General features: G+C 39.5%; 7 protein-coding genes across 9 annotated transcripts in view; 4 read left to right on the forward strand and 3 right to left on the reverse strand.

Annotated features, from left to right (window-relative positions):
- Nucleotides 1–79: 79 nt before the first annotated feature.
- On the reverse strand, nucleotides 80–1,608 carry LOC135432980 (mitochondrial dicarboxylate carrier). Its single transcript, XM_064688891.1, has 5 exons — nucleotides 1,397–1,608; nucleotides 1,164–1,325; nucleotides 952–1,100; nucleotides 507–877; nucleotides 80–443 (listed from the first exon to the last, which is right to left on the reverse strand). Exons 3-5 carry the CDS (start codon nucleotides 1,013–1,015, stop codon nucleotides 117–119), a joined length of 762 nt encoding a protein of 253 aa, XP_064544961.1. The 5' UTR covers nucleotides 1,016–1,100; nucleotides 1,164–1,325; nucleotides 1,397–1,608; the 3' UTR covers nucleotides 80–116.
- Nucleotides 1,609–1,701: 93 nt separating this feature from the next.
- On the forward strand, nucleotides 1,702–3,025 carry Dic4 (Dicarboxylate carrier 4). 2 transcript variants are annotated; one of them, XM_064688889.1, is made up of 5 exons: nucleotides 1,702–1,834; nucleotides 1,910–2,122; nucleotides 2,189–2,435; nucleotides 2,490–2,622; nucleotides 2,675–3,025. In XM_064688889.1, the coding sequence occupies exons 2-5, from the start codon at nucleotides 2,059–2,061 to the stop codon at nucleotides 2,993–2,995; spliced, it is 765 nt and encodes a 254-aa protein (XP_064544959.1). In that variant the 5' UTR covers nucleotides 1,702–1,834; nucleotides 1,910–2,058; the 3' UTR covers nucleotides 2,996–3,025. The 2 variants fall into 2 exon arrangements, with proteins under 2 accessions (XP_064544959.1, XP_064544960.1); XM_064688890.1 differs by lacking the exon at nucleotides 1,702–1,834 and having other exon boundaries at nucleotides 1,848–2,122; nucleotides 2,530–2,622; nucleotides 2,675–2,701.
- A 1,584-nt stretch (nucleotides 3,026–4,609) lies between these two features.
- LOC135433034 (protein terminus) lies at nucleotides 4,610–5,713 on the forward strand. The gene has a single exon (XM_064688964.1). The coding sequence runs from the start codon at nucleotides 4,610–4,612 to the stop codon at nucleotides 5,711–5,713; it is 1,104 nt and encodes a 367-aa protein (XP_064545034.1).
- Nucleotides 5,714–5,928: 215 nt separating this feature from the next.
- MED11 (mediator complex subunit 11) lies at nucleotides 5,929–6,740 on the forward strand. The gene is made up of 2 exons (XM_064688928.1): nucleotides 5,929–6,118; nucleotides 6,181–6,740. The coding sequence occupies exons 1-2, from the start codon at nucleotides 6,046–6,048 to the stop codon at nucleotides 6,675–6,677; spliced, it is 570 nt and encodes a 189-aa protein (XP_064544998.1). The 5' UTR covers nucleotides 5,929–6,045; the 3' UTR covers nucleotides 6,678–6,740.
- On the reverse strand, nucleotides 6,714–9,467 carry Nufip (nufip). Of its 2 annotated transcripts, XM_064688922.1 has the most exons (5): nucleotides 9,354–9,467; nucleotides 9,172–9,278; nucleotides 8,086–8,360; nucleotides 7,758–8,029; nucleotides 6,714–7,697 (listed from the first exon to the last, which is right to left on the reverse strand). In XM_064688922.1, exons 3-5 carry the CDS (start codon nucleotides 8,272–8,274, stop codon nucleotides 6,755–6,757), a joined length of 1,404 nt encoding a protein of 467 aa, XP_064544992.1. In that variant the 5' UTR covers nucleotides 8,275–8,360; nucleotides 9,172–9,278; nucleotides 9,354–9,467; the 3' UTR covers nucleotides 6,714–6,754. The 2 variants fall into 2 exon arrangements, with proteins under 2 accessions (XP_064544992.1, XP_064544993.1); XM_064688923.1 differs by lacking the exons at nucleotides 9,172–9,278; nucleotides 9,354–9,467 and having other exon boundaries at nucleotides 8,086–8,446.
- A 61-nt stretch (nucleotides 9,468–9,528) lies between these two features.
- Nucleotides 9,529–11,148, forward strand: Atg3 (Autophagy-related protein 3). The gene is made up of 4 exons (XM_064688924.1): nucleotides 9,529–9,723; nucleotides 9,993–10,128; nucleotides 10,189–10,379; nucleotides 10,435–11,148. The coding sequence occupies exons 1-4, from the start codon at nucleotides 9,652–9,654 to the stop codon at nucleotides 11,038–11,040; spliced, it is 1,005 nt and encodes a 334-aa protein (XP_064544994.1). The 5' UTR covers nucleotides 9,529–9,651; the 3' UTR covers nucleotides 11,041–11,148.
- Nucleotides 11,149–11,312: 164 nt separating this feature from the next.
- The window catches only part of ftz-f1 (ftz transcription factor 1), a 45,118-nt gene continuing 31,791 nt past the window's right edge, over nucleotides 11,313–24,639 (reverse strand). The window contains exons 4-10 of the mRNA XM_064688921.1: nucleotides 16,955–17,172; nucleotides 16,517–16,890; nucleotides 15,799–15,855; nucleotides 15,485–15,683; nucleotides 14,446–14,704; nucleotides 14,280–14,380; nucleotides 11,313–14,144 (exon numbers count right to left, since the gene is read on the reverse strand). Of these exons, the coding sequence (XP_064544991.1) occupies nucleotides 13,995–14,144; nucleotides 14,280–14,380; nucleotides 14,446–14,704; nucleotides 15,485–15,683; nucleotides 15,799–15,855; nucleotides 16,517–16,890; nucleotides 16,955–17,172 (1,358 nt within the window). The 3' untranslated portion in view covers nucleotides 11,313–13,994. The remainder of the gene's footprint in view (nucleotides 14,145–14,279; nucleotides 14,381–14,445; nucleotides 14,705–15,484; nucleotides 15,684–15,798; nucleotides 15,856–16,516; nucleotides 16,891–16,954; nucleotides 17,173–24,639) is intronic.

A 24,639-nucleotide genomic window follows, 5' to 3' on the forward strand; every position in this document is an offset into this window, starting at 1 on the left:
GTATATTCTTGGGCAGCATAAACAACCGATGGCTAGATCGCCATCTGGTTCTGATTATTTGCACAAGACCATTTTAAAATTATGTTGTTGTTTAGTTTGTTTATTTAAATGTACACTTAGTCCAGTTTGTTTTCTGCATAATAACCAAATTTAAGGCGTATTTGCTCATATAAAAGGAACATTATAATTGTATACGGAATCATACGTAACAAACTCGGCGAAATGCCACGAAATAGACCTCTAAAACCAAAGCGCATCATGAACCTTAACTTCTCAGAGGTGGTATCTAAATGACCGCTTCCTTTGCTCATTTGCATCGTCTTGAAAATCTCTATGGGTTGCACTAAGGGAGCACATATTATGGCTGCCGTCAGGGAGCTCAACAAGTGCAGCATCTTACAATCATCTCCCAACTTAAAGTAACGCATATATATAGTTTTGCTCTGCAGTTATCATATTACTTACGATATTGTAACAAAGGTAAAAAACAAAAGGTAATAGCTGACCTGATCGTACATCGCATTTTGGCCAATTGTAACAAGCGTTGCGCGTGCAAATGAGCTAAAACCTCCCGTGTAGAGCGCAGCAAAGCCCTCCTCCCGCCAAACCCTGTACAGACCATCAAAGACATTTCGATAGTTTCGCCTATATTTCCATTTCAGCGCTCGATCCACATGCATACGAGTGTTAATCAACTCGAAGGGTATGCCGACAACAGCTGCCATCATGCCGGATACGCTCGCTACACACACCTTGTGCAGAAAGTCTTCCTCATCAACGTATCGCTTACCCAAATCGTACAGGTGAAATCGTATAGTCGTATAGGTAATTTGTCGTAGGAGTTGGGCACTGAGACCATCATATAGAGATATGAATCCTGCAAGGAATACCAATTAAGTAGAGTGAACAAAATTGATAGATGTATCCAGGAATTTGCAAGTCATGACCCACCGTGTCTTTGGATGGCTGTTTTCGTAAGTTTAATCATGGTTGTGTCTTTTTTGAGAAACATCATGCGTGTCTCTAGCAGATCAAAAGGCGCCACTACAAATTGCGTCAAGGCGCCGGCTACACCACCGCTCCACCAGCGCGGACGAAGTCTGTGTAATAGGAAGCCGTTGCAGCTCTCTGGGCCAAGTTAATCTATCACATATGCTACTCACTTTCGGTTGGTATCCGAGGCATTGAGCGCTGTGTAGGAGTTCGCCAGTTTGATGTCCTTATCTGGTGATCAGGGCCTATGTTATACAGACTACACTGTTCTATAACGCTTCTCAACTTCCGGCCATTAGCTGTCACTCGGAGCTGTGCAATTTAATTGCAATCTGAGATTGACAAATTGGTTAATAAACCACAGCTGGAATACTTGGAAGCTTGCTCTCAGTAGTGTTCCAACCTTGCAGTGCCCCAAAAGTTGGCTGCAGATGTTGCAATTTCGTCGGGTGATTTGGCATAGTTTTGTGGAAACGCTCGAAGTTTAAGGTATGCCTGGTTGAGATCAGTTGAATTTCTTTAAAGTAAATCGCCAAAAAACATAAATTGACCAAAATTTAGATGAATATCAAAATAATTGTTGTGTGACGTTGACAGCAAATGCCTTTGTCAGAGACCGGAAAACAATATTCATCTTGTAATCAATGGATAAATAAAGAACGAACTAGAAAGAACGACTATCTTCGAACCACGAAAGATTGAATACCCTGATAGTATCTGCATTTAAACTCTAGAGTCTAGACGAAAGTACATTGACAAATAGTTGTGGAATCCACCAGAAGTAACATAAACTGATTTTGCCAAGCTGATAATGTATAATTCATGGGTATGGAACACCAAAGTAGGTAGTTAGTTTTATAAAATTTTTACATTAGCTTGTGAATATAATTGAAGCTTTTGCCACATTGGTGGAAAGTCTTATTTGATTCATAGCATTACGCACATTGAAAGGTACTGGCTGACTCTGAGGGTCGGGAGTTGCGACGACCACGATGGTGGTCCGGTGGTGTGGCATCCACTTGTGTAGCTTGCGTAGTGGCGCCTTTCGATTTGGTCAAGACGCATATGCAGACACAGACGATCAAAAAGGGAATGGTACAAACGGCCCTAAAAGTCATTAAAATACGAGGTGAGAAGTTAAGTATGCTTAGCCTTTACCCAGTCATCCTCTTTGCCTGCCTTTACAAAATTGTAGGGTATTTGGGCTTCTATGATGGCTTCTCGGCGGCTGCCATTCGCCAGATGACATGTACAAGCCTTCGTTTTTCTCTGTATGAGTGCGGCAAGGACCTCGAAATGTTTAATTATTCTAATAGTTTGATAAGCAAAATTTTCACCGCCAGTATTTCGGGCACCATTGGATCCCTTGTTGGTATACCAATGGATGTGATTAATGTGCGCATGCAAACCAATATGCAAGTTGCCGCTCATGGAAAGCGCAAGTATGTAAAGTGTTCAAGGCATATCCATTAAATATATTTGCGTAATGATCTCAGCTACAAGCATTTTATTGATGCTCTAATACGCATTCCCAAGGAGGAGGGCTGGATGGCCTTATACAATGGAGGCTTCGCTGCGGTTCTCAAATCAGCCATAGGGACAACTGGTCAGCTTGCGGTTTACGATCAAGTTAGTATTTGCTATAAGCCGAACATTTATTTATATCAATTCTCATTAAAAGGTCAAAAGTGAGCTTCATACTCGATTTATGATGGACGACGACGTGTATTTGCATTTAAAGAGTTCATTTATCTCATCAATTATCGATGCAATTATAACGCAGCCATTTGATGTGCTCAAGACTTTAATGATGAATGCACCGCCCGGTCAGTTTCCCACGGTTGCTCATGCCATTAAATATATGATGCGTTTTGGATACTGGGGCCCATATCGTGGTCTAGCTCCGACAATCGTGCGCAAGGCACCAGCTACGATATTATTGTTTCTGATATACGAACAGTTGCGCATTAACTTAGGTTCTTTACCATTAGAGAGTCAATAAAATAAATTTGTAGTAGTACAGCCAATGTAACTAATTTATATTTCTTCTTTTCAACCGATCATTCACATGTGATCCAGCCGGATCGACTCATGCCCTAGACTAGACCACATTGACACACACAAGAAGACAGACGGACACAGCTCTATCGCCTCGGCCCTTGATCAAGACTAAATATACATTAAATATATGCATAAAATACCCTCCACAAGAGAATTGACTAGATAACGTGGTTTTAATAATTCGTAATGTGCATTGAATATTATATGTTTATGCAAACACTTTTAAACTGTCTTTTATTACATTCAGTTTAGATTGAAGTTATCAGAAAACAAATGGTTTAGGGTCCGATTCCTTTAACCGTCATTTGGGAAATCCAATGCGGAAGCTGATTTATCTGGTTGCTTCAATTTGGTTGAGTTATAGTCGCAATGCTTCTTGCAGCTAAAATAAGCCAAAATGCATCCAAAAACCGGCCAAAATACAGCACAGCAGCACGTGAGAGACACAATAAGCCACATGCCAATGAGAAGACCGCCAGTTGCAATATCAGCTTCTATGGAAGGTTTATCCGGTGACTGTGTGGTATCCATTTTAATATGGAAGTCTACGAATTTGACAATTGAGTCTAGTTATTCAAACCAAATAATCGGGGCACACACAGATCAGGTGTACTTTATATACTCTTGCAGAAATTTGAATCTAGTTTGATCAGCGAATGTCATTAAATTCCACATCTTCCATGCCAAAGGTTATAATAAAATCGTTCTGCATATGGTATACGAGATTAGCTGATACACTATACTTCAAATTAGCCCCGACTTTGCTGCTCGAAAGAGGTGCATTTATTGATGATTAAGCCGATAGACCTCTATCGACGAGCTGCTTTTTTTTATTTCCCTGAATTTTCACTAAGCTTGCAACCGAATCTTCGACCTGCATTAATCATCCAAGAAGAAGGGAATTTGTCGTTAAGATCCTTGGAAATAAATTTGACACCGAAATATCACCCACCAAAACTTATTCTTCATTTCCACCAAGCAAGGTGGATTTTGCAAAAAGTGTGAGAACCCGGTTCAATGCTTAAGAAAAATGAAAGAAGATTTACCCAATTTATCACACTTGCGGATGGAATTTCCCAAAATTTTATCTTAGTGTGCAACTCTATCACAATAGTACACTCAATATTTTAGCTTCCTATCTCCTAGTTAAGATAGTCAGTTTTATATATAGAGGCAAAATGTACACTATAGAAATTGAGTGGAATTTTAAGTAGGACCGTGAATAAATATATGCGAAAATACACATATAAAAAAGGGAAGAAGTATTTCAGTTTATGATCAGGGATTTATATGAGAAGAACAAACAGATTCACACTTCGAGCCGATTGTAAAGTCATGAAATTAATCAAGGGTCGTGATTACAGTCGCACTTTCGGCAGGTAGTCCAAACTTAAGCGCAGCTGTTGCAGGATCAGACAGGTAAGAGAGTTTTATGGGGCTCAACAGGTAATCTTGAAAACAGGTAATCCACACTAGCTTTGACCACGATCCATTATAATTGTATATAACTCGACTTCACACCACAACGGGCTACAGTCAAACTTAAGCATTCAGAATGTCACGACGCAGTCACTCGCGCTTCATCTTTGAGGTGACAGGAAACACGAGGACCTTTCATCACCAGCGCATCATCAACAACCAGATTGTCAACTGCCCGACCTGTCTCAGTCTCGTCGGGGCAAATGAGCCTTACAGCCATCACTGGTTCGGGAGTCAAGATGATCAGCACATCAACTTGGGCTTGGAAGAGAAGCAACTGCTCAAACGCATCGAGCGGGAGCGTATTGAAACATTTCTGCTGTGCGATGAGAGCGCATTGGACCGCACCAATGATTTTTTATTGAAAGCAGGAATGGAAGCCATACCACAGCTGCTGCAATTCCTGATTTATGAGGCCAGCCGGCTGGAGTTGACCATTGGGTTCTATGTGAATGTGACCAAGCAGCACATGTACTGCGAAAGCACTCCTGTATTAATAGACCATCATCTGGATATAAGGGAGACGGTGGACATGGTGTTCTCAATCTTGCTGGAGAAGATTAGCAGCTTTGTGCTAGTGCAGCAACGAGTTCCATTTGAGGCATGCACCATAAAGCGCTTAAAAGTGACTGTAAAGCGTCAATTGCAAGGACAACAACAGCTCCCATTACAATACCGAGTAAAATGCGATACACGTTATCCGGATACCAAAAACACGACAGTTGTGGACCTTGCGCTGCTCTCAAAGAGTTACAGAAGCTACCAAGGCCAACGCTTTGGCCACTTTCCAGACTCACTCAAGGTAAATCTATATTGCTTTCGTGTGTGCGCTAGCACTAAGGAGCTCTATGCGGTGCCATACCTGCTCAGGAGCGAGAATGTCGACACCACGCCCACATTTCTCATACTAACAAATGTAGCTGGGGATTTTCAAGGCATGCACGAAATACGAAATGTGCAGCGATTTCTCAAAGCAGATACAAAGGATCATATGCTCGAGTGCCGCCAGTGCAAGTCACATTTTTCCGATCGTTTACAGTTTGCTTTGCACAAACAAATCGATTGTGGAGGTGGCTTTATGATTTGGCAGATTAATCCAGAATCAGTGGAGCTGTACGAGAATTGTTTGTTGTTGCCCAAACAGTATTTTAAATTCGCATGGTTTGGCATTAGAAATTAATTAATTAAGCCGATAAATAAATTATTAAATAGAATACATTTAAATAATAAACAAGAATACAAAAAAGTTTGCAATATTGAGCCTTAAATTATTTAAAATTTCATTTGAATATTTGAAACAACGCATCATCGCGCCAACATATCGATAGCTTCGATAACAAAATGTAAATTAAATGACAGACGCCTGTTGCCAGCCCTGGCAACGCGCCTCAAACAGTGCATGATTTGGTGAATGGCCAGCACACAAGCCAACAAAAGTCGAAGCGAAAACTCGTCTCATTTGCTCTGCAAGATCGAAGCTATAAAAACATATTGAACGTTCACCTCAAAAACATGAATCCCTTGGATAAAATACATGCACTGGACGAGATTGAAAAAGATATTATACTTTGCATGCAGAGCGCAGGTAAGCGGCCTTTACTCTTGCCATTTATTTGTCAACTGTCAACTGACTTGACCACCTCAAAGGGCAAGCGCTGCAAGAGCTCGGCAAGGAAAAGTCATCGCAGAAGAGTGCCGAGACGCAGTCGCAGCAATTTCTAAAAAGCTTGTCTAGCGTAGAGTCGAAGCTCTCGGAACAAATCAACTACCTCACACAAGTTTCTACCGGCCAGCCGCACGAGGGATCCGGCTATGCTTCTGCCAAGGTGCTACAAATGGCCTGGCATCGCATACAACACGCACGCTCTCGGGTACGAGAGCTGGAAGAGACCAAGGCCAAGCACTCTCATGCGGCCAGACAGCAACAGAAGCGACAGCAGGAACATGCTGCCGCACAGCAACAACAACAACAGCAGGCAGCTGCCGCCGCAGCTCAACAACAACAGCAACAGGCAGCCGGCGGCGGCGTCTGTGGTTCGGGAGCTGCAGCTGATGGCGCTGGAGCTGGCAGCGGTAATACGACAGGTGGCAGTAATGTAGCCAGCATAGCCTCTGAATTGGGCGGTGGGCTGCCACCGAACTGATTCCAAATTCCAATTAAATTAAGGATATTTTTTGTACGCAGTAAACTTAAGTTTCATTTTTAATATCTGTATGACTGTTACCTTAAATCCGGTAAGACATCGCTTTTTCCGATGCCAAAGAAGTTCTGCTCACACACAAATCGCACACATTGCAAGAGAACATTCCGCTCGTGACGTATATCAGGTGCCAGCAGCTTCGACAGCATCGTGTTCTGGTGGCTTACGCGACGCGCTCGCTTGTAATTTAAACCTGAATGTACTTTCTTTGGTGCAGGACGCTTAGCATTTGAAATAGTATTCGATTTGAACTTTTCAGTTGCTTTTTGATTGATCTGTTCTTTTGTTGTGCTGGGAACTGATTCTGTCTCAGTTTTCCGCTCAATGGGTAATTCTTCTGGTCCTTCGTCGCAAGAGCCAGAGCCATTTTCCGAAGGCTGTTTTGTTTCAATATCAACCAGGGGCATAACAGAGTATTTTACCACTGGCACATCCATAGCCTGCACATCCTTTCCTAGCTCGACTATTGTGTCTATATCTGACTTAGGTTCTACCAAAGTAACTGGTGTCAAATCAACCTCTTCATTATTATCCGCGTCCGACGTTTCATCCTCATTCTCGCTGTCCGTTCCATACATTCCCAGCATACTGCTCAATGCATTCACCTTGTCTTTGTCCTTTGTCTTAACATGCTTGTAATCTGTCATTTTACTTGTTCCGCGAAACGTGGACGAGCAGCTTGAACTTAATTTGATAGCATCCAGGTTGACAGCAACAGGTTTTTCCGTTTTTGCCGGACTCGTCCGTGGCTTCTGAGACTCTATTCGTGCTACCGGAGTATCAGTACTGTTTCTGGGCTTCTTAGCTTTCTTTGGATGATCCCTGTTATTGGATTGTGGACGCGTGCGTCGCCGGTCTTCCGGCTTACCGAAACGCGTTTTAGATGCCTCAAGGCGCTCGCCGCGTTTCAAGCGCTGCTCCTTGGCCTGTTTGGCTATCTCTACATTGACCGCAGTTGGAAATCTGCGTTGCAATCAGATATTTAATATTAATCATTCACTTAATTTTACTATTAATATTTACCTCTGGCAACGTTCCGCCCGCCAGGCGGCAATGTCCTCAGGCGTCCAAACCTTTTTTACGGTTTTGTACAAGCCCGTTATGTGATTTGCCTCAATATGTCGCTCCAAAATGCTGGTCATGGCTGCAAAGCTGCAATCCTCGGCAGGACATTGCTGATGCTGCTCCAAATGCAGTCTCATGTCTTGCGCCGTAGCCAATTCCATGCTGCAGTTGGCACAATATTCTGTACTTGGCGGCGCTGTCCTTGCAATTGGTTGTGCCTCATTGCTTTTCTGTGAACATAGCCGTATTAATATCTTGTTTTATCTAAGTAAATTGTTTGTATTACCTGTTGATTCTCTGATTTGAAAAACTTTGGGGGCACTGTGCTCCCACGCGGTCCGTACATGGGAGGCGGCTGTTTCGCACGTGGCAGCAGAGTCATACCACATGGAGTTAGGTAATGCAAGTTATTCTTGGTGGGTTCATATGCATTTTTATTGAAATTTGGCGAAGGCAACGAAAATTTTGGCTCCATTTCGTTTTACAGTTAAACCACAATGTGACGTACAGAAGAGTGTATTTTCGTTACTCGCTAAAAGTAACGACTCGTTACCCAAGCCACTGAAAGCACAAAATATCAAAAGTTATCGTACTAAACTCAGCAACAACAGAAAATATTAGCGAGATTCCCGAAACTGATTTATTTTTCGTCAATCACATGTTCACAGCTGCTCCATAAGAAAAGTGCAGTGTGACCAGAAAGTAAAGAAAACTATGGTCAAAAAAGAGAGATCAGCTGACGGTGTGACCTTTTCAAACAAAAATTTTGCGGTCACAGTTGGTATTTACATTCTAATGTAATTTTAACTTGGATTAACGTTGCATGCTTTGTGCATTTCAAGTTATGGGAATTAAATAATTATATATTTAATTAATTTTAAAATGCAGACGAACCTCTTTCGAGAAGAAAAGACAGCGGCTTAAAGCGGACGGATTAACTCGTGATCGAGTTCTTAGAACATAGAGAAATTACAGCTGAAACATAATAAATAAACACTCCATATTTTGCAAGCAAACTAGAATTATTTAGATGCATAGCAAACTTTTACACACTTTCGCAATTTACTGCTTTTCACCTTAATTATCAATCAGCCGTTTGGATAGACCGTAAAAAGGATCATTTCGTCAAACAGATTAAGATTTGCTTTAACGAAATTTTAATCTGTTTTAGAAATCCTATTTGGTCAAAAGATATTTAGGCAACGACTTGAGAGTTATATTCGAGTCTATATACATACACATGTACATATGTATGTATGTATTGCCTTGTGAGGCTTGCAAATAAGCCCCGACAGCAAAGCTGCTAGCACATTCATATTTTTATTTTCCTAAACAGTTGATTTGCTAATTGGAATACCTGGCATCTACTTACGACAGCATACGGCGGCGAATTACTCTCGAAATTGAATCCAATAGCCGCCAACTGGCACCAAATGACCGGCTTAAATTGCAGTCATCATGCAAGCCATTACTGAACCGCTGTTAATGTAAATGGGGAAGTAAATTAACTCACTTTAAAACAAAACGATTGATACACCCACCACACACACTTACACTAAACATTAGAGAGCTGGCTTTTGGCATGTGCTTGTTTAAAGTATAAATTTAATAGAACTGCACAAACTCCATTGGATTAAATAGTCACGACATGCTCACGCCATATAAAATATCGATAGTTACATTTTCGACTCTATGCAGCACTTCAATCAGCTGTTGCGAGTCGACAACAGTGTTGCACAGCGTGCACGCATAGACACCAAGAAGAAAGTGCAGGTGTGCAGTCATTCATATATACAACGCATTAGGGTTTAGCGTAGTCTTACAATCTAAGCAAATACTTAAATCAACAACAATGCAAAGCGTGCTTAATACAGTTAAAGGCACGGCGCTTAATGTAGCAGAATATTTAACTCCAGTTTTAAAGGCAAGTATTGACTTTTGGTTCTCATTAAAGACGAGAGTTGATAGAGTGGGAGGAGGATTTGTTAATTAAAGGAAGAGTTTTTATCGACTTTAATTTTATTGCTGAATTATTTATTTGCGACCGTATTCACTTGCAATATTGATGCATGAATTCATTTTTCTAATGTGCGTTCTCTTATCAATTAATTTGTTCTCTCTATCTGTCACTCGGGCGGGGTTTAAGTGGCGACGCTTTTGTAATTAATTTATAACCAATTCATTTTTGATTAGGAGTCGAAATTTCGCGAAACTGGCGTGTTAACACCAGAGGAATTTGTGGCAGCTGGTGACCATTTAGTCCACCATTGCCCCACTTGGCAATGGGCGGCGGGCGATGATAGCAAAACAAAGCCGTACTTGCCAAAGGGTAACAAAACTAGAAACTTAAATTAATTAATTAAACTTACCACAGCTAATTGAAATGCAGATAAACAGTTTCTGATAACACGAAATGTGCCGTGCTATCGCCGCTGCAAACAAATGGAGTATGTGGGCGAGGAGACACTGGTGGAGGAGGAGTCCGGCGACGGCGGCTGGGTGGAGACGCATCAATTAAACGATGACGGCACCAATCAAATCGATGAGAAAATATGCGAACTGACGCTGGATGAGAACAAGGTTTGTTTATCTTGGCTAACAAATATTAGGTCAAGACATTCATTTTATCTTTAAGGACGAAATGCATACGCCCGATAGCGACAAGACGTCGCCGGGAGCTGCGGCGCCTAATGATGAGAATGAGGATGATGATGAAGCCATTGACATGGATGCATTTGAGGAGAGCGGCATGCTGGAGCTTGTCGATCCCGCCGTGGCCACCACCACGCGCAAGCTAGACGCCGACACACAGCCTAGCAACCCAGCTGGAGCTGGAGTGTCTGCAGGAGAGACCGCCAGTAGCGGAGACTCCGTGCTGCATACGCGAACCTACGACCTGCACATCACATACGATAAATACTACCAGACGCCTCGATTATGGGTCGTCGGCTATGATGAGCAGCGCAAGCCGCTTACCGTTGAGCAAATGTACGAGGATGTCTCCCAGGATCATGCTAAAAAGACTGTCACAATGGAGTCGCATCCACATTTGCCTGGGCCCAATATGGCGTCGGTCCATCCCTGCCGCCATGCAGATATTATGAAGAAGATCATCCAGACCGTTGAGGAGGGCGGCGGCCAGCTGGGCGTGCATTTATATTTAATAATATTTTTGAAATTTGTGCAAACCGTCATACCAACAATTGAATACGATTTTACGCAGAATTTTAACATGTCCTAAACGGGACGATTTTAAGTTCAATTTGAGAGCAATATAACAAATAAATTACGCATTAATTATACCTAAACAACGTATAGTAATAAAAGCAAAAGCTGCGGCATACTCAAATTTATGCTTCTTTATACAATAGAGAATTTCAATAATTTTCCTTTTTTTATATTTACGTTTTATTACATTTGTTTGTTGTTGGTTGGTTGGTTGCTCGTTTGAAACATCTCTGAGATGACATTTTTATGTTAACGTAGTAATAATAAACATAATTATGCATATAGTTTTTCTTTTTTTTTTTTTAGGTAGTTTTGTTTTCTGTCTAGTTAAATGATTTGCTTAACGCTGTTTGCTTGCTTCAACAAATTTAAAACTTACAACAGGTGTGTGTGTGTGTCTGTGTGTGTGGTGTTCTTGCAATATACTTATTAAGCTTCAATGCACATATAACTTTGATTTATATTTGTTATTATTTTTTCTTCTTTTTTTAATATATATATATATATAGGTATATATTATTTATATATATATTTTTTCTGATTTTTGTTTTTTATTATACTTGCTTAAAAATTAAAATCACTTTTCATTTGCAATAACAGGTTCACATCGTAATTAACTTTACAATAAACATGCCTTACGCCATTGCCTATATAATAAGACCCATTACACATTTTTACTTCATGCAGAACCGCACAGTATGCCCCATACTTTAGATATAGAATATACATTTTCATTTAACGAGTTTTAAAAAACATGCTGCCACTTACGTTGAACGCCAATGCACAGCGTATATATACATATCTATATATATATATGCATATACTATATATAATACATACATATATATATATATATAGCATATCCTTTAACGTATCTCTAACGCTGCTTAAATCTTATGCTAAGCCAACCTATGCTCATTTAATTACTCTTACATTTCTTTCTAACCCATTTTAAATGTTTCCATTTAGATTTCATCTATTTTACAATACATACAGGAGTTGCATAAACGTCTAAAAATCTAAATATTTATTTAGTATGTATAACTAGGCAACCTACAAGGTTTTTTCTCTTTAAACCTTTCTTTAACTCGCTGCTTAAATCCTCAATTTTTGCCGCACACAATTAACTTTCATAACATTCATAGACTTTCCAACCATTTCTAAATTTTATGTTGCCTTAAAAGATTTAAAATTTACTGCAATTAATGTATTCGTGTGGGGGTTTATTTTGTTAATTTTATAAGGTACATTTAGTTTAAGCGCAATACCAAGTCAAAAGTCGGGGGCAGGAGAAGGGAAAAAAAAACATATTTAAATAAATATACAAAAACATAAGCTAATTGTTATTTACATAAGTGGGAAAATATTCGAAACAAGACCAAACAAGCGTTTTAAATAATTGCCAAAAATGTAATAAACATTAAGAATTGTTGCGCTATCTTGCAGCTTTCCCGCCCACTTTTGGCTTTGCCTAAAGTTTTTTTTTTATAATTTTGAAAAGTGTTTCTTATTTGATAACTCGATTATTGTTTTAGCCCTTTAAGAATTTAAATTTAAATACCTTTGTAGAGAGAATGTACTTTAAATTTATCACGGTATGCAACGCATTTAAAAGAAATATAGACATACTCATGGGATTTAAAAAAAAAAGTACGTACTGATGTTGTTTGTAAGTAAAAGAAATCGGTTCGAACATCTGGGTTTAACATAAAAAGAGAAAACAGAAAATTATTCTCCAATTGAATTACTTTGCATTTGGCATGTTTGCGTAAAGATTATTAAAAAATTGTTATAACTGATAACTGTATCGCCTGAGGGCAATATGCAAAGGCATATTTGTTGCTTAAAAAAAACTTTAATTTTTTCTTGTTACTCAGAAATAAAATACAACATATTTTTGAATTCTTTTAGAAATAAGCAGCTTTACACATTTAACATTTAAACAATAAAATTATAATCATTTCGAAATTTGTTTGTAAACTTATGCGATATATGTTTATAATTATTTATAATATCTAATCATTGTTTTTGTTTATTTTGTTTTTTTTTTTTGTTTGATTTTAAAGAGAATTTCATGCTCTGGCTTTCGATTTTTGTTATTGTTGTTTCCTGTGTTGCAGGTAGTTGCTTGGATAGTTTCTTAAACTTTAAACTTAAACAAAAAATGTACAATTATTAATTTATTTGTTATACATATAGATGACAAATTATTTTGTTTCAATAATGTTCTCTGTTTAAGATATTTTTTGTTTAGAGTAGACGCAAATACTATGTAAGACAATTGGCGCGAATAATAAAAGGAAAAACATATATAAAAAAAGAAGGTCTGTTAAAATTTGTCGAGGGAGAGAGGGATGGAGGGTTGCCCTATATATATATATATATATATATAATCATGCTATATATATATATTTGAGTGTGTGTGTGTGTGTGTGTGTATAGATTTATATAAAATAAAATTTGTTATGGTCTTTACGTTCTAAAGAAAGGTATTTTTGCACTTTCCACAATTTTAGCTGAATTTGAATTATCTGAACAGATTTTTCAGAAGAGACATGACTAAAAGTAAACACAACTTAAACGAAGACAAATTAATGAATTAGTTAAACATACGGTAAAGCTAGTCATAAACATAATAATAATTAACATTGAATCAACAAATGTGTGTATGTGGTAGTTGGTTGTTGGTGGTAGTGATGATCATTCTTCCTTATACATACATATTTACATATATCCTTTATATATATACATATATATATATATGTAAAATTCATGTCCTTCGCATAGCAATCAAGATTTAATTGGTTTGTTTGTTTGTTTGTTTTTTAACTTTGCGCTTGTTTGCTTTTGTTTTTGTTATTTACATATATTTCATAAAATGTTTAAGTATTCTTTTTTTCATTTGCTTTTTTTTTGCCTTTTGTTTTTTGTTGTTGTTTTTTGTTTATTCCTGGAAATGCGCTCTGCTTACACTTTCCGCTTGGCATGCAGCATCTCCATAAGCAGCGTCTGCGTGGGCGCACTGCCGGCACAGTGCTTCGAGTAGAGGTGCTCCTCGCCCCGTGCGGCCATGGCGTGAATTTCCGGTAGTATGTTCAAAAGCCTCCTGAATTTGTCCTGCAATAGGATAAAGGGAAAGGTTATTGAAGTGAACTTCAAGTGAGGCGTATTAAGACGAGCTTAGATTTGTCTGCAGGTGCAATGCAGTCGAAACGCTTGCATTTACCTGGACGTTCCAAACATGCTACTTACATTAACCGAGGGATAACACGTTAGTGTGTAGTCCAGCAGCGCAGCCTGCACATTCTCGTGGCCCTCCACGACGGTCTTTTTGTTCACGATTCCACGCACATCTGCAAGAGTCAGGATATCGTTGTATGCTACACGTAAACGGTAGTCGTTTCTACTAAATACTCACCTGGATTTAAAAGTATTAGGAATTTCATGCACACATAGTCGCCCATATCGAACTTGAGGTCCTGCAGCTTATTTTGCAACTCGTTGAAGTAGTCGCCCAGCTGCGGCACACCCAACAGGCCCAGGCTCATCAGGTTGAAGACCTGCCCGTTATTCAGCTGCGTCTCATCCGGCAGGCCGTTGTGTATGCGATGATGCAGATGATCCAGCACGAGCATGTCTGACCACGAGTGCTGAAGCAGTTTCATCTGATCGTCCACCTGCAATAAATAGATGGCATACACAAAGTGAATAAAGGATGACTAAGCTTATTGCAAACAAATCTCAGATATCAGTCATCCCGTTGCTGAGAATCTGGTTGAAGGCGAAACGGAAGGAGTTACCAGTTATTTGACAGGAATATGATCTGTGCTGGGCGAACAAGAAACCAAATTTTATGTCTTTAGGTCCTATAATTCTCAAGATCTAGACTTTAAGACGGGGCTGGATCTAATCTCGCATTAAACTTGGGGTCTCCTTTCATCTCATAAATACAGGGTATGTTAAATGTGGCGACGACAAAGCTTTTTTTTTAATGTAGCTTGATTTTAACACGCGCTCTCTCTCTCTCTCCCTCTCTCTTACACACACGCTCTGCTGCTGTCTGAGCGCGGCGTCGCTTAGTTGCGTCACTGACGAGCAACGTCGACGCCGACGTCGACGTCGCCGCGCGTCTCGGTTGTTGTCATCGGTGCTTGGTCTGGGTCTGACTGGTTCAGCTTTGGTTGCTAAGTAGGTCAGACGCCAAATGAAATCGAAATTCAATGCAGATTTAGGTACCCGACATCGCAGTCGCCGTCGTCGTTGCTGTCGCCGTCGCAGTCGGCGTCGCAGTAGCGGTCGCGGTCGGATCGCTGCCGCTGCATTGTTGCTTTTACATAATGCTCCGCAGACTTGGCCCCTAGCTTAAAAACTGGTTGTGGCTGTTAGACTGCCAGCTCTTGTGGTTGTTGTAAGTAAATAAAAACAAGCTAATATGTTGTATGGAGAGGGGGGCATACCTTTAAGTCCTTAAAGAAGACTGTGTTTCTTGCCCAGTCCACTTGCGAGAACAGATTCTGATCCAGCACTTTGCACATTAGCTCAAAGAGATCCACTTCCACCTGGTTGTACGTCTGCTTCTGCAGCAGCGCAAAGAGCTGCGTCTGCCATTCCCGATCGTCGATCGATTGCACAAACTCACGTATCATCGGCGAGACCCTGCAGGAGAGCACAAAACGGAAGGAGGTGAATTAAGAAATATAACACAAACCGATTGCCAAATCAATAACTGCACTTAAAGCTTCGCTCGCAGCTTTCGCCACTTGCAACTCACCTCAGTGGCTCGATGAGCGCATCGGCTGTGCTCGATGGATGTGTGCCAGAATCAAAGCTTTAATTTGAGAACAAAGAGAAATATAATGGTAAAAAGACGAAGATTGGTTGCTATTGGGGATGTTTAAGAGCTCTTTTCGAGATGTTCGCAAAATACGTGCTGACTCCCAAAAAGAGAGAAGATAATGCAGAAAGTATAATATTTCTTACATGATAATAATATATGTACATATATTATGCGAAATGTAAAAAAGAGACCTTTAATGGGAGCCCTAAGAAAAACCTATTTCGAATGTCTGGAAAAGGTTTCTTTGAACGGAAAAGAAATAAATGGTAATAATTTTCCTGTTTTTTCGAGCTACATTTATGACTAACGTTCTTTTACAAATTCCCCCAAGTAAATGCCTAATAGAAGAAATACATTTGAAACAAAGGAGATCCTTTCCAGCTCGTATGAACAATGATAACAAATTATGTTATTTTTATGATCCTTTCTTCTTCTTGGCGTAAATTGACATTCGAAATTCCCCCAAGTAAATCCCTAATAGAGGAAATAAATGTTCTTTTCCAGCTCTAATGAACAATGATAACAACTGATGTATATTTGTTTTATGATCCTTGCTGCTTGCTTCTTCTTGAAAAGCAATTCAAGTTCTGGTAAATGTTCAGTTCGTTTGCGCATTAATGAATGGATGCTGGATGGGCTAGGAGGTAAATACCACAATTTCGATTCGGCTGTGTTCTGCAGAGATCCAGGTCCGGTTTCGTGGCAACTGCTGTTGCTGTTGCTGTTGCCACTGTTTCCGTTGCGTTGCAGGCCGTCGGCGAGATTGTTGCTGCCACCGCCGCCGCCGCCGCCGGCGTTGTTGCCACCTCCGCTGCCCCCGCCGCCGCTGCCGCTGCCTGTGCTGTTGTTGTTGGTGTTGTTGTTGCCATTGCCCAGCGAGGAGCTGCCGCCGTTCCCGTTGCCGCCGCTCAAATTGCCCGCATTCAGGGGCGTGGCTATCACACCGCCCGCGCCTGCATTCACCTGGCCCAAGGCGATCGCAATGGGGCTGGGCGACGAGTCCGGCGATTGCGTGAGTGAGGATACCTGCAAATTACAGGGTATTCATAAGTCTCCTTCCAGCTGGCTGATCGACCACTTTTGCACTCACCTGAGGTATTTGAATTTCTTGCTTAATATTCATATTTGGATATGCTTGCTGATAGCCCGGCGAGAGCGGCGTCGGCTTTATGTCCGTGCCTATCGAACTGCGCAGCGCCTGCAGCGCCAGTTGCCGCTGACGCATCACCTGCAGCTTGCGCGCCCGATCCCGCTTGTACATGGGTCCAAATTTGTTCCGACCGCCGCGCATGCGGTCCGCTCGAACAGCTGCAAATAAACCGAGAACGAACCGAGGAGATGGGATTAATGTTATATGGGAATATACTTAGACCTATTTATAATTGGATATCTTGGCAAATCAGCTCACACTTTTCGAAAACTCCAACTCTGCTGAGTGGATGATGAAGGTTAAAGGTTTAGGGGTAATATTTCCCAATTTATGAGTTTCTTTCAGCTTCCAACTTATTCCCAGAGTTCTACATAAAAAGCTTCAGGCAAATTCCACCCGCAAACTTGGAAAATAGGTGGAAAACGGCTGCATGCAAGATCTTGCGGAAATTCATTTTGGACAGGTTTCACGCGTTTCGCAAATTCCACCCCTCTTGCAAGGAATTGCGGTTGTATGGGTCGAGAGCTTATTTTTCGGCTTCAAAAGGACTTAAATCAAGACCTTATTTTTAAATGTCTATGTGAAATATTACTTTAGAAGTGGAGGGATTTCAATTTGTCTAATGATGTCTACAATTTGAAGCAAGAAACTTGGATCGGGCAAGGAGGGGAAATACCAGCTAAATATATTTTGTGTAGATATCATATCAAATTACATTTGAGATATATTTCCCGATTCCAATATTGTTAAGATTTTACTCATTTAAACGGTACACAGTGCAGTTTTCTAAGTTTTCTATTTGTAATATAGTTATTACTTTTATCATACTATGTCGTAGTAGATTGTCTCGAATATCATATATATCGTTTTTTTATGAGCGTCTTTGTTGTCTTTTGAAATATAGTTATTTTATAAATAACGATCTTCTATATACCTTAAACTTACATAAAAATCAAACTTATTTACATCGGGTTAAGCTTCATTGGAAAAAGCCGTCCAAAATTTAATGTGAGGTGTCTAACTTATGACCTCTGACCTCTGTAACCACTCACACTGGCAGATGCATTGACTCAAATTGTCGACCTGATCTTGCCGGTATGTAACATACATATGTAACGTGGCATGACAAATAAGATATATATCTTCTTTTTGGACTGACAAACCTTTTTTACCCTTTCCTATTTGAACTTAACCAGGATCTTATTAAAAATTGACCCAAATTTGGGGGCTCTAGGATGCTGTGGATTTTCGTGGTTTCTCCACAGATTAGTGGGCGTGCCGCTAAGAATATTGGAACATATATTTCAAGCAAATCAAATCTCTAGTTTGTTACTATATAAGTAAGAGAATATATGTATATGTATTTACAAGTTTTTGTATCGTATAAATACATATACATACATATGCATATACATACGTAGAACAATCTAAGGCGTTAGAAAATGTGTTTTGTATGGCAACAGCTACAATGTAAGAATGCCGCCAAGTTCGTCGCTCTGCGGAGTGTGTGTGTGTGCGTGTGTGTGTGTGTGAGGGGAGGGGAGTCATGTGCACCCAGAAACATAAACAAACACCCATACTCAAGCACACAGAGGCCGACACAAATACAGATGCAGCGACCCCAATGCGGATGATGCAGCAGCGTCGCGCTCTTGACTAGAAGAGGCAAAATGCGTGCAAAAACAAAAACCATACATATATGTATGTATGTATATAACAAGAAGGAACATGTATCTAAGGCATGCCGATGGTGAAATACCCTAGCAGACAGGGCTTCGAAGTGGTTCTCTTAAATAACTCTCTCTCCAAATGATTCATATCTATTAGAACAATATTAATATACCAACATATTCTTAGCAGTGGGATATACATGCTAGTTTAGTCCGAATGTTTAATGAGAATATCCTGAGAACCAAGAAAGTTGGTTCCATATTGGATCGATTGTTCCTATAGTAGTTACATTATATAATAGTGCCATGTTTTGATGCCCTTTCAATGGGCATAAGAGGAGACATTCGGTGCGGTAATTGTCCGGAAAGTGCCGTTGTTTTTTAAATGCGCGTGGACTCAACTATATACACACAAACATACACACACACATACGAACGAGACCATAAAATATGCATTTCAAATGCAGTGCTACGAAACAAAATTGCAGTGGTTTTTGTTTCTCCTCAAAACAAGTAACTGTAATTTAGGTCAAGCGTATTGTTTACAAATAATCAAAGCGCGCGTGTGTGTGTGTATGTGTGAGTATATATATATATATGTATGTAAGACCTACACATACAAATGTGTGTTGAGGCACCAAACGAATGCACACAAATTGGCGCTTTGTACTCTTTAACGTCAACGTCGCTGCCAGCGCAACGCTAGCGTCACAGCGCCGAGCGAAGAGCGAACAACATCACATGGCCAAACACATTGAGCGAGCGCGCGAGAGTGGTCGTTCGTGCGCTCTCGCTCATTATGCTTGCGTATTGTGGCTGTCATGGGCCGCTATTGCCCGCCATGGCATGGCAACTCGAAAAGCTTTCTATTACGACATTTGCTCGCCAACTCTTTCACACGCACATATACATAGACATGGCCACTGGCGCTCGGCACTCACGGCTCTGCCGCATTAGACAATTTTGTTGAATGGAGTAGGTCAAGGACAGTTTTGTGAAACTGGGACAACATGCGCGTTGTTGTTGCCGTCGTCGATTGAAACTCTCTCGCTCTCTCCTCTCCCCATTCCGTTGATGATGATAAACTCTCACTTACACTCTCACTCTTACTTATTTCTCGTCGGACCTACTCTATGTGTGCTTGTGTGTGGTTAGCGGACGCGTGCTTACAAAGGCCGCGCCATCTTAGGCCAAGACAATTTATGTTGAGTTTACACGAGTTGTGGATATCTTCTTCTTTATTCGCAAGTGTATATGTGTTAGTTCGTTTATTTGATTGCGTGTACTTCGTGCAGACGGGACTGTGTAAATATGTATAAACGCGTGAAATACTAGAAATATAACATTTAAATGTAATATTCAAAAGACGGACTAGAGCGGCAGCTGATACCTTAACTTTTATTGGACTCATACAGCTCCCATAGAAACAATCGATGGGAAATAGAGTACTCAGAAGGAACCAACGACCGGAAATGAGTTTATAAATTGCTTGCAAGCTTAAAAACATATCGTGATTCAATTATAGATACGTAGTTCTGCTAGGTTATATAAAATTCCCCAAAGAGCATTAGTATATAGATTTAGCTGATAGGCAACCTAAACGACATTCTATTAAAAACTAATTTTATTAAGTACACGTCGTATGATTGATTTTAAGTAACTGCACAAGTGAATATTGCGTATACCACACGTGGTCCATATAACCAGAAAATTTCTGGGTTTACAAAGTAACATTTGAAGAAACCAAAAGAATACCTAGCTTGTTTAACAGATAATCAACAAACTTCCACATAAGGAAACTGATGGGGTAAGCTGATGGAACAAATATACGTATTTGTGTCCTGGGTTGAGTATGAAGAGCATAAATTCGAAACAAGTTTTAACCCATTTTGTTTTGATCTTGATATACCAGGATCTAAGGAGTTTTTGGTAAATGAAGTTTCCATAAATTCAAATAAAGGATATAAGGATATCAATGCTTGGGGAAGAAGTGTTCATAATGAAGTTGAAAATTAGTTATTATCTGAGATATTAATTTTAATATTGTAATAGAAATTCTATTGTCTTTAAAGCTTAATAATCTTCAGTTATTTATTTATCACAGATAACAGCTATATTTTATACAAATAATATTTGAATATATATGTATGTATAGTCTTTCTGGCGTCTCATTGGCCTTTTCAAAATCGACGAAGAATAATTTAATTGAAGTTTAGGTCTTTAAAAATAGCTTTGAATCAAACTTAGAACCACATTTTGGTAGTTATTCCAACAAAGCAAAGTTATATAAAGTGTTCTAGTCGGGAGGACCCGACTAGTAGATAACCAGAACCCGCCGCTAAGTTACCTTTATCAACTTTCCTTCTTCCTTGTATGAATACAGTCAAACAAGTCGCGCAGTTTACGCTGCAGCTGGGCTAATTCTACCCTTTTCGAGATCAGCTTCGGAATTTATTGCCCGATCTTTATGAAACTTTCAGTATATACATACGCAAGAAGTAATGTATTTTAAATTTGAGTGGAATAGGGGCAAATATAAAAATAACTAATATTCCTATTGTTTGTATGTGTACTATAGGAAACCTTCATATCATATTTTAGGGAACTTTGTGAGCTACGCATAAAAAACAGTCTCAAAATCAATTTTAAACGATATTTCGGTATAGAAGAATGAGTCAGCTTGTTGTCCTGATCAAGAATAAATATACTTTAGAGGGTTGGACTTGCCTTTTTCTGGATTTTACAGAGATTTGTTGAAAAACAGTTACATGGTAGAATAGAAAATGAAATATATGCAAAATGATAATATATCATAGATTCGAGCCCGCAACCTTCAGCTTCGAGTTGCGCTCTTTAGACCAGTTCACTATGTACAGAAGTGTCAATTGAAATATTCCTTTCAGATCCTACCAATCAAGATTTGGGATATTCCTACTAAATCCTGCCAGTCAAAATGATAAGTACAAATTTTTATTTAGGTTACATTATCTACATTAAATCCTCCTCAAACTTAATGTACGAAATCAATTTCTAAATAAAGTACAGCTGATAATAGATTTGGAAATAAATCGTAAATTTATAAATTGTAATTTTGTTTGATAGCAGTCTATTCCAGTAATTTGGTTAAAAGATTCAACAAACCCGCAAATATATTTAAGACTGTGACACGAGTTACATAAAGACAAGTCAAAGCTGGGTTTAGCAATTCTCTCATCGTATTGCCATGAGGTCTGATTCACTTTTTCACTTTACTCAGACTCGTAAGTGTACTCAAATGTTCAAGTGTTCAAACCGAAACAGTTACAGGGTGTATATCCAAGTCAGATAAAATACAAATTCAAGCAACAACGAAAAAGAGAAACAACAACAGCGACAACAACAACAACATGGGCCCATGTGAGTCACACTCATTCGATTACAGCGGCAGTTATCATGACGAGTTTGGCAAAACGTAGGCACTGAGCCAAACCGGGCTGAAGTTTAAGTAAAAACAAAACAAAGTAAGCAAAGCTGCCAGCACCAAAAGTGCCGCAATTATAAAAGCGTTGCGCTTGGCGAAGAGCACAGCGAAGGCGCTCAATGCTACTGCTGCTGACGAAAGCGTCAAGAGATTACGACAGAGTTGTCATAGCGACGACGACGACGACGACGACGTTGGCGTTGGCGTTGGCGCTAGCAGCGGCGGCAGCAGCAGCAGCAAAAAAACGGAAGGACGGAACGAGTGACCACACTGGCAAAAACGTTCGAAATAACTCAGTGAGTATTAACAAAACAGAGTGCTCAAGTTGAGCGGCTCGACTTGGGTATACCCTGTACTCAGCTTCGCATTGTCGAAACATCCATTCGTACAAACACAACGCATACTGATTATTGTTTTATGCAAAATATGCTAAAAATGTATATTTATCGATACCGCGTTAGCTGGAGAAGTTATCGATAAAATGTAATGAACCTGACCTAGCACATCCGAAATTTTATTTGACACAAGTTGCAAATCACAAAACCAATACACTCTTCTGCCTTCTGCGAACAGAATATAAAAATTAAAACCAGAAAACGTGCACAACGACAGCGCCATGTATAAAACAGCACAGCGCAGCGCAGCGCTCTCTACATGTTGCATTGATTGCACAAACACAGACGCCAGTTTATATTTATATATCACGTGCACGCACACAGCCACGCTGCGGAATCTAGGTCATGAGCGCAAGAGACGGCACTATGGGCCGAACGCGCCAATGTGCAAATGAGATGGCAATACGACTAACTACATACATATGCACGTTACAAATAAACTTATTTGCGAGCTATATGTGTGTATAAATGCGAGAGAGCAAACGCGCTCTCTCTCCCTCTCTGTATGCATTGGAGAGACGTCAAATGAAAAACAAAACCAATTTTTTGACTACATTCTTTTTTTTTTGTACCCTTGCGGAGCACTATAAATTTTTCATGAAATGTGTTACGCATTGAAGAAGACATTTTCCACATCATAAATAAATATATATTTTGTGCGTCTAACTTTCGGTTTTTATGCAAATTAATCTTTGTTTTATGCTCTTCTGGCTGAACATGGCGAATATTCGCAGTTATTTTGAAGGCTTTTTAAATGCCATAAAAACGATCGATCAAATTAGAGATTTGTTTATGAAATAAATAATAATTCGCGATTTCTTGACTCAATTTAGCACTTAACTTCACAATGAGTGTTACTTCTATAGGTTTTTCAGATCTCAGGCTAATAATTGTATGTAGTTTTAGCCGAAGTTAGTTTAAAGATCCTATCCCATACTTATAAAAGTTATGAAGAAGGGAAGTTATGATTGTGATACGACTTTTTAAAAGGCATAAGAAATAGTGAACAGTGAACAGTGTTAACAATAGGAACATAATTTTGAGTTGATTGGCGGGATCAGGTCAAAATAATAAAGAAATTAACTACTGTATTAGTTTCAAGACTAACTTACAGAGAAATAGAAAGCCCATATCATGAGTACATTATTATAACATTTTTTGAGTGTTTATAAATAAATATTATCGATATGTGTAAAAATACTTATATTAACCCCTTATCATAAGTATTAACAAGGATCATAGTACGGAGATTGTATGTATTTTACCCATTTAACCTTTTGTGAAAAGGTATACAAAATGTAAAACGAAAACTTAAATGAAATCTGAGATATTTCAATACTAATGTATGTTCGAGTTTAGTAAAGTTATCTGGAAAAACAAAAAGGCTAAACCCATTCAAATTTCGTTACGATAACTTTCCAGCTGACAGAATAGAAATAGGTAGACATACAGAAGCATATAGTTATAACTGTTGATCAAGAATGTATATACTTGATAAAGTCGGGAACATGATTATAATGCAAAGTTAAAATACCTTCTGGAAAGCTATAAACAAGCATAAGTTCGTCTTATATAAGACGTCCGACAACCGAAAACCAATTAGATCTGATTACAATGATTTGAAGAAATTGTTATGTGGAGTAAAATAATATATATATGGATTATAATCCCCTCAGTGCTCCCCACCAACATTTTACCTTAAATATTTCTCGCTTACAGGCGTATTTTAGACGCCACTTTGGACCCGGGCCGATTGCCCGCATATTATTTCCACACTTTTACACACACTCGATACTCTAAAAGTGTTTTGCATAATAATTCACGGCTGTTTGTTGTCAATTGTTGCCCCTTCCCGCCTGCTCCTTGGCCCATCGGCCGTGCCATGGCCCATTTAGGCCGCACACTATGTCCAAATAAGCGTACACATTATAGAGCGAAAAAATTGCGCGACGCATATGAGTTAACTAAAAACTAAAAGCAAGTAAATACGCTCTAGGCATGACTGGAAGATACCCTGTAGCTAGTGCCGTGTTTATACCAAAGAAAATCGTTGTTTATAGTCCGATTTTTATGAAATTTTCCGTGCTTCATAAGCGGATA

The sequence above is a fragment of the Drosophila montana genome, unplaced genomic scaffold, assembly GCF_035044405.1.
Source record: "Drosophila montana isolate Dmon_TW-CO22-7 unplaced genomic scaffold, ASM3504440v1 contig_3216_1, whole genome shotgun sequence".
Taxonomy (NCBI): Eukaryota; Metazoa; Arthropoda; class Insecta; order Diptera; family Drosophilidae; genus Drosophila; species Drosophila montana.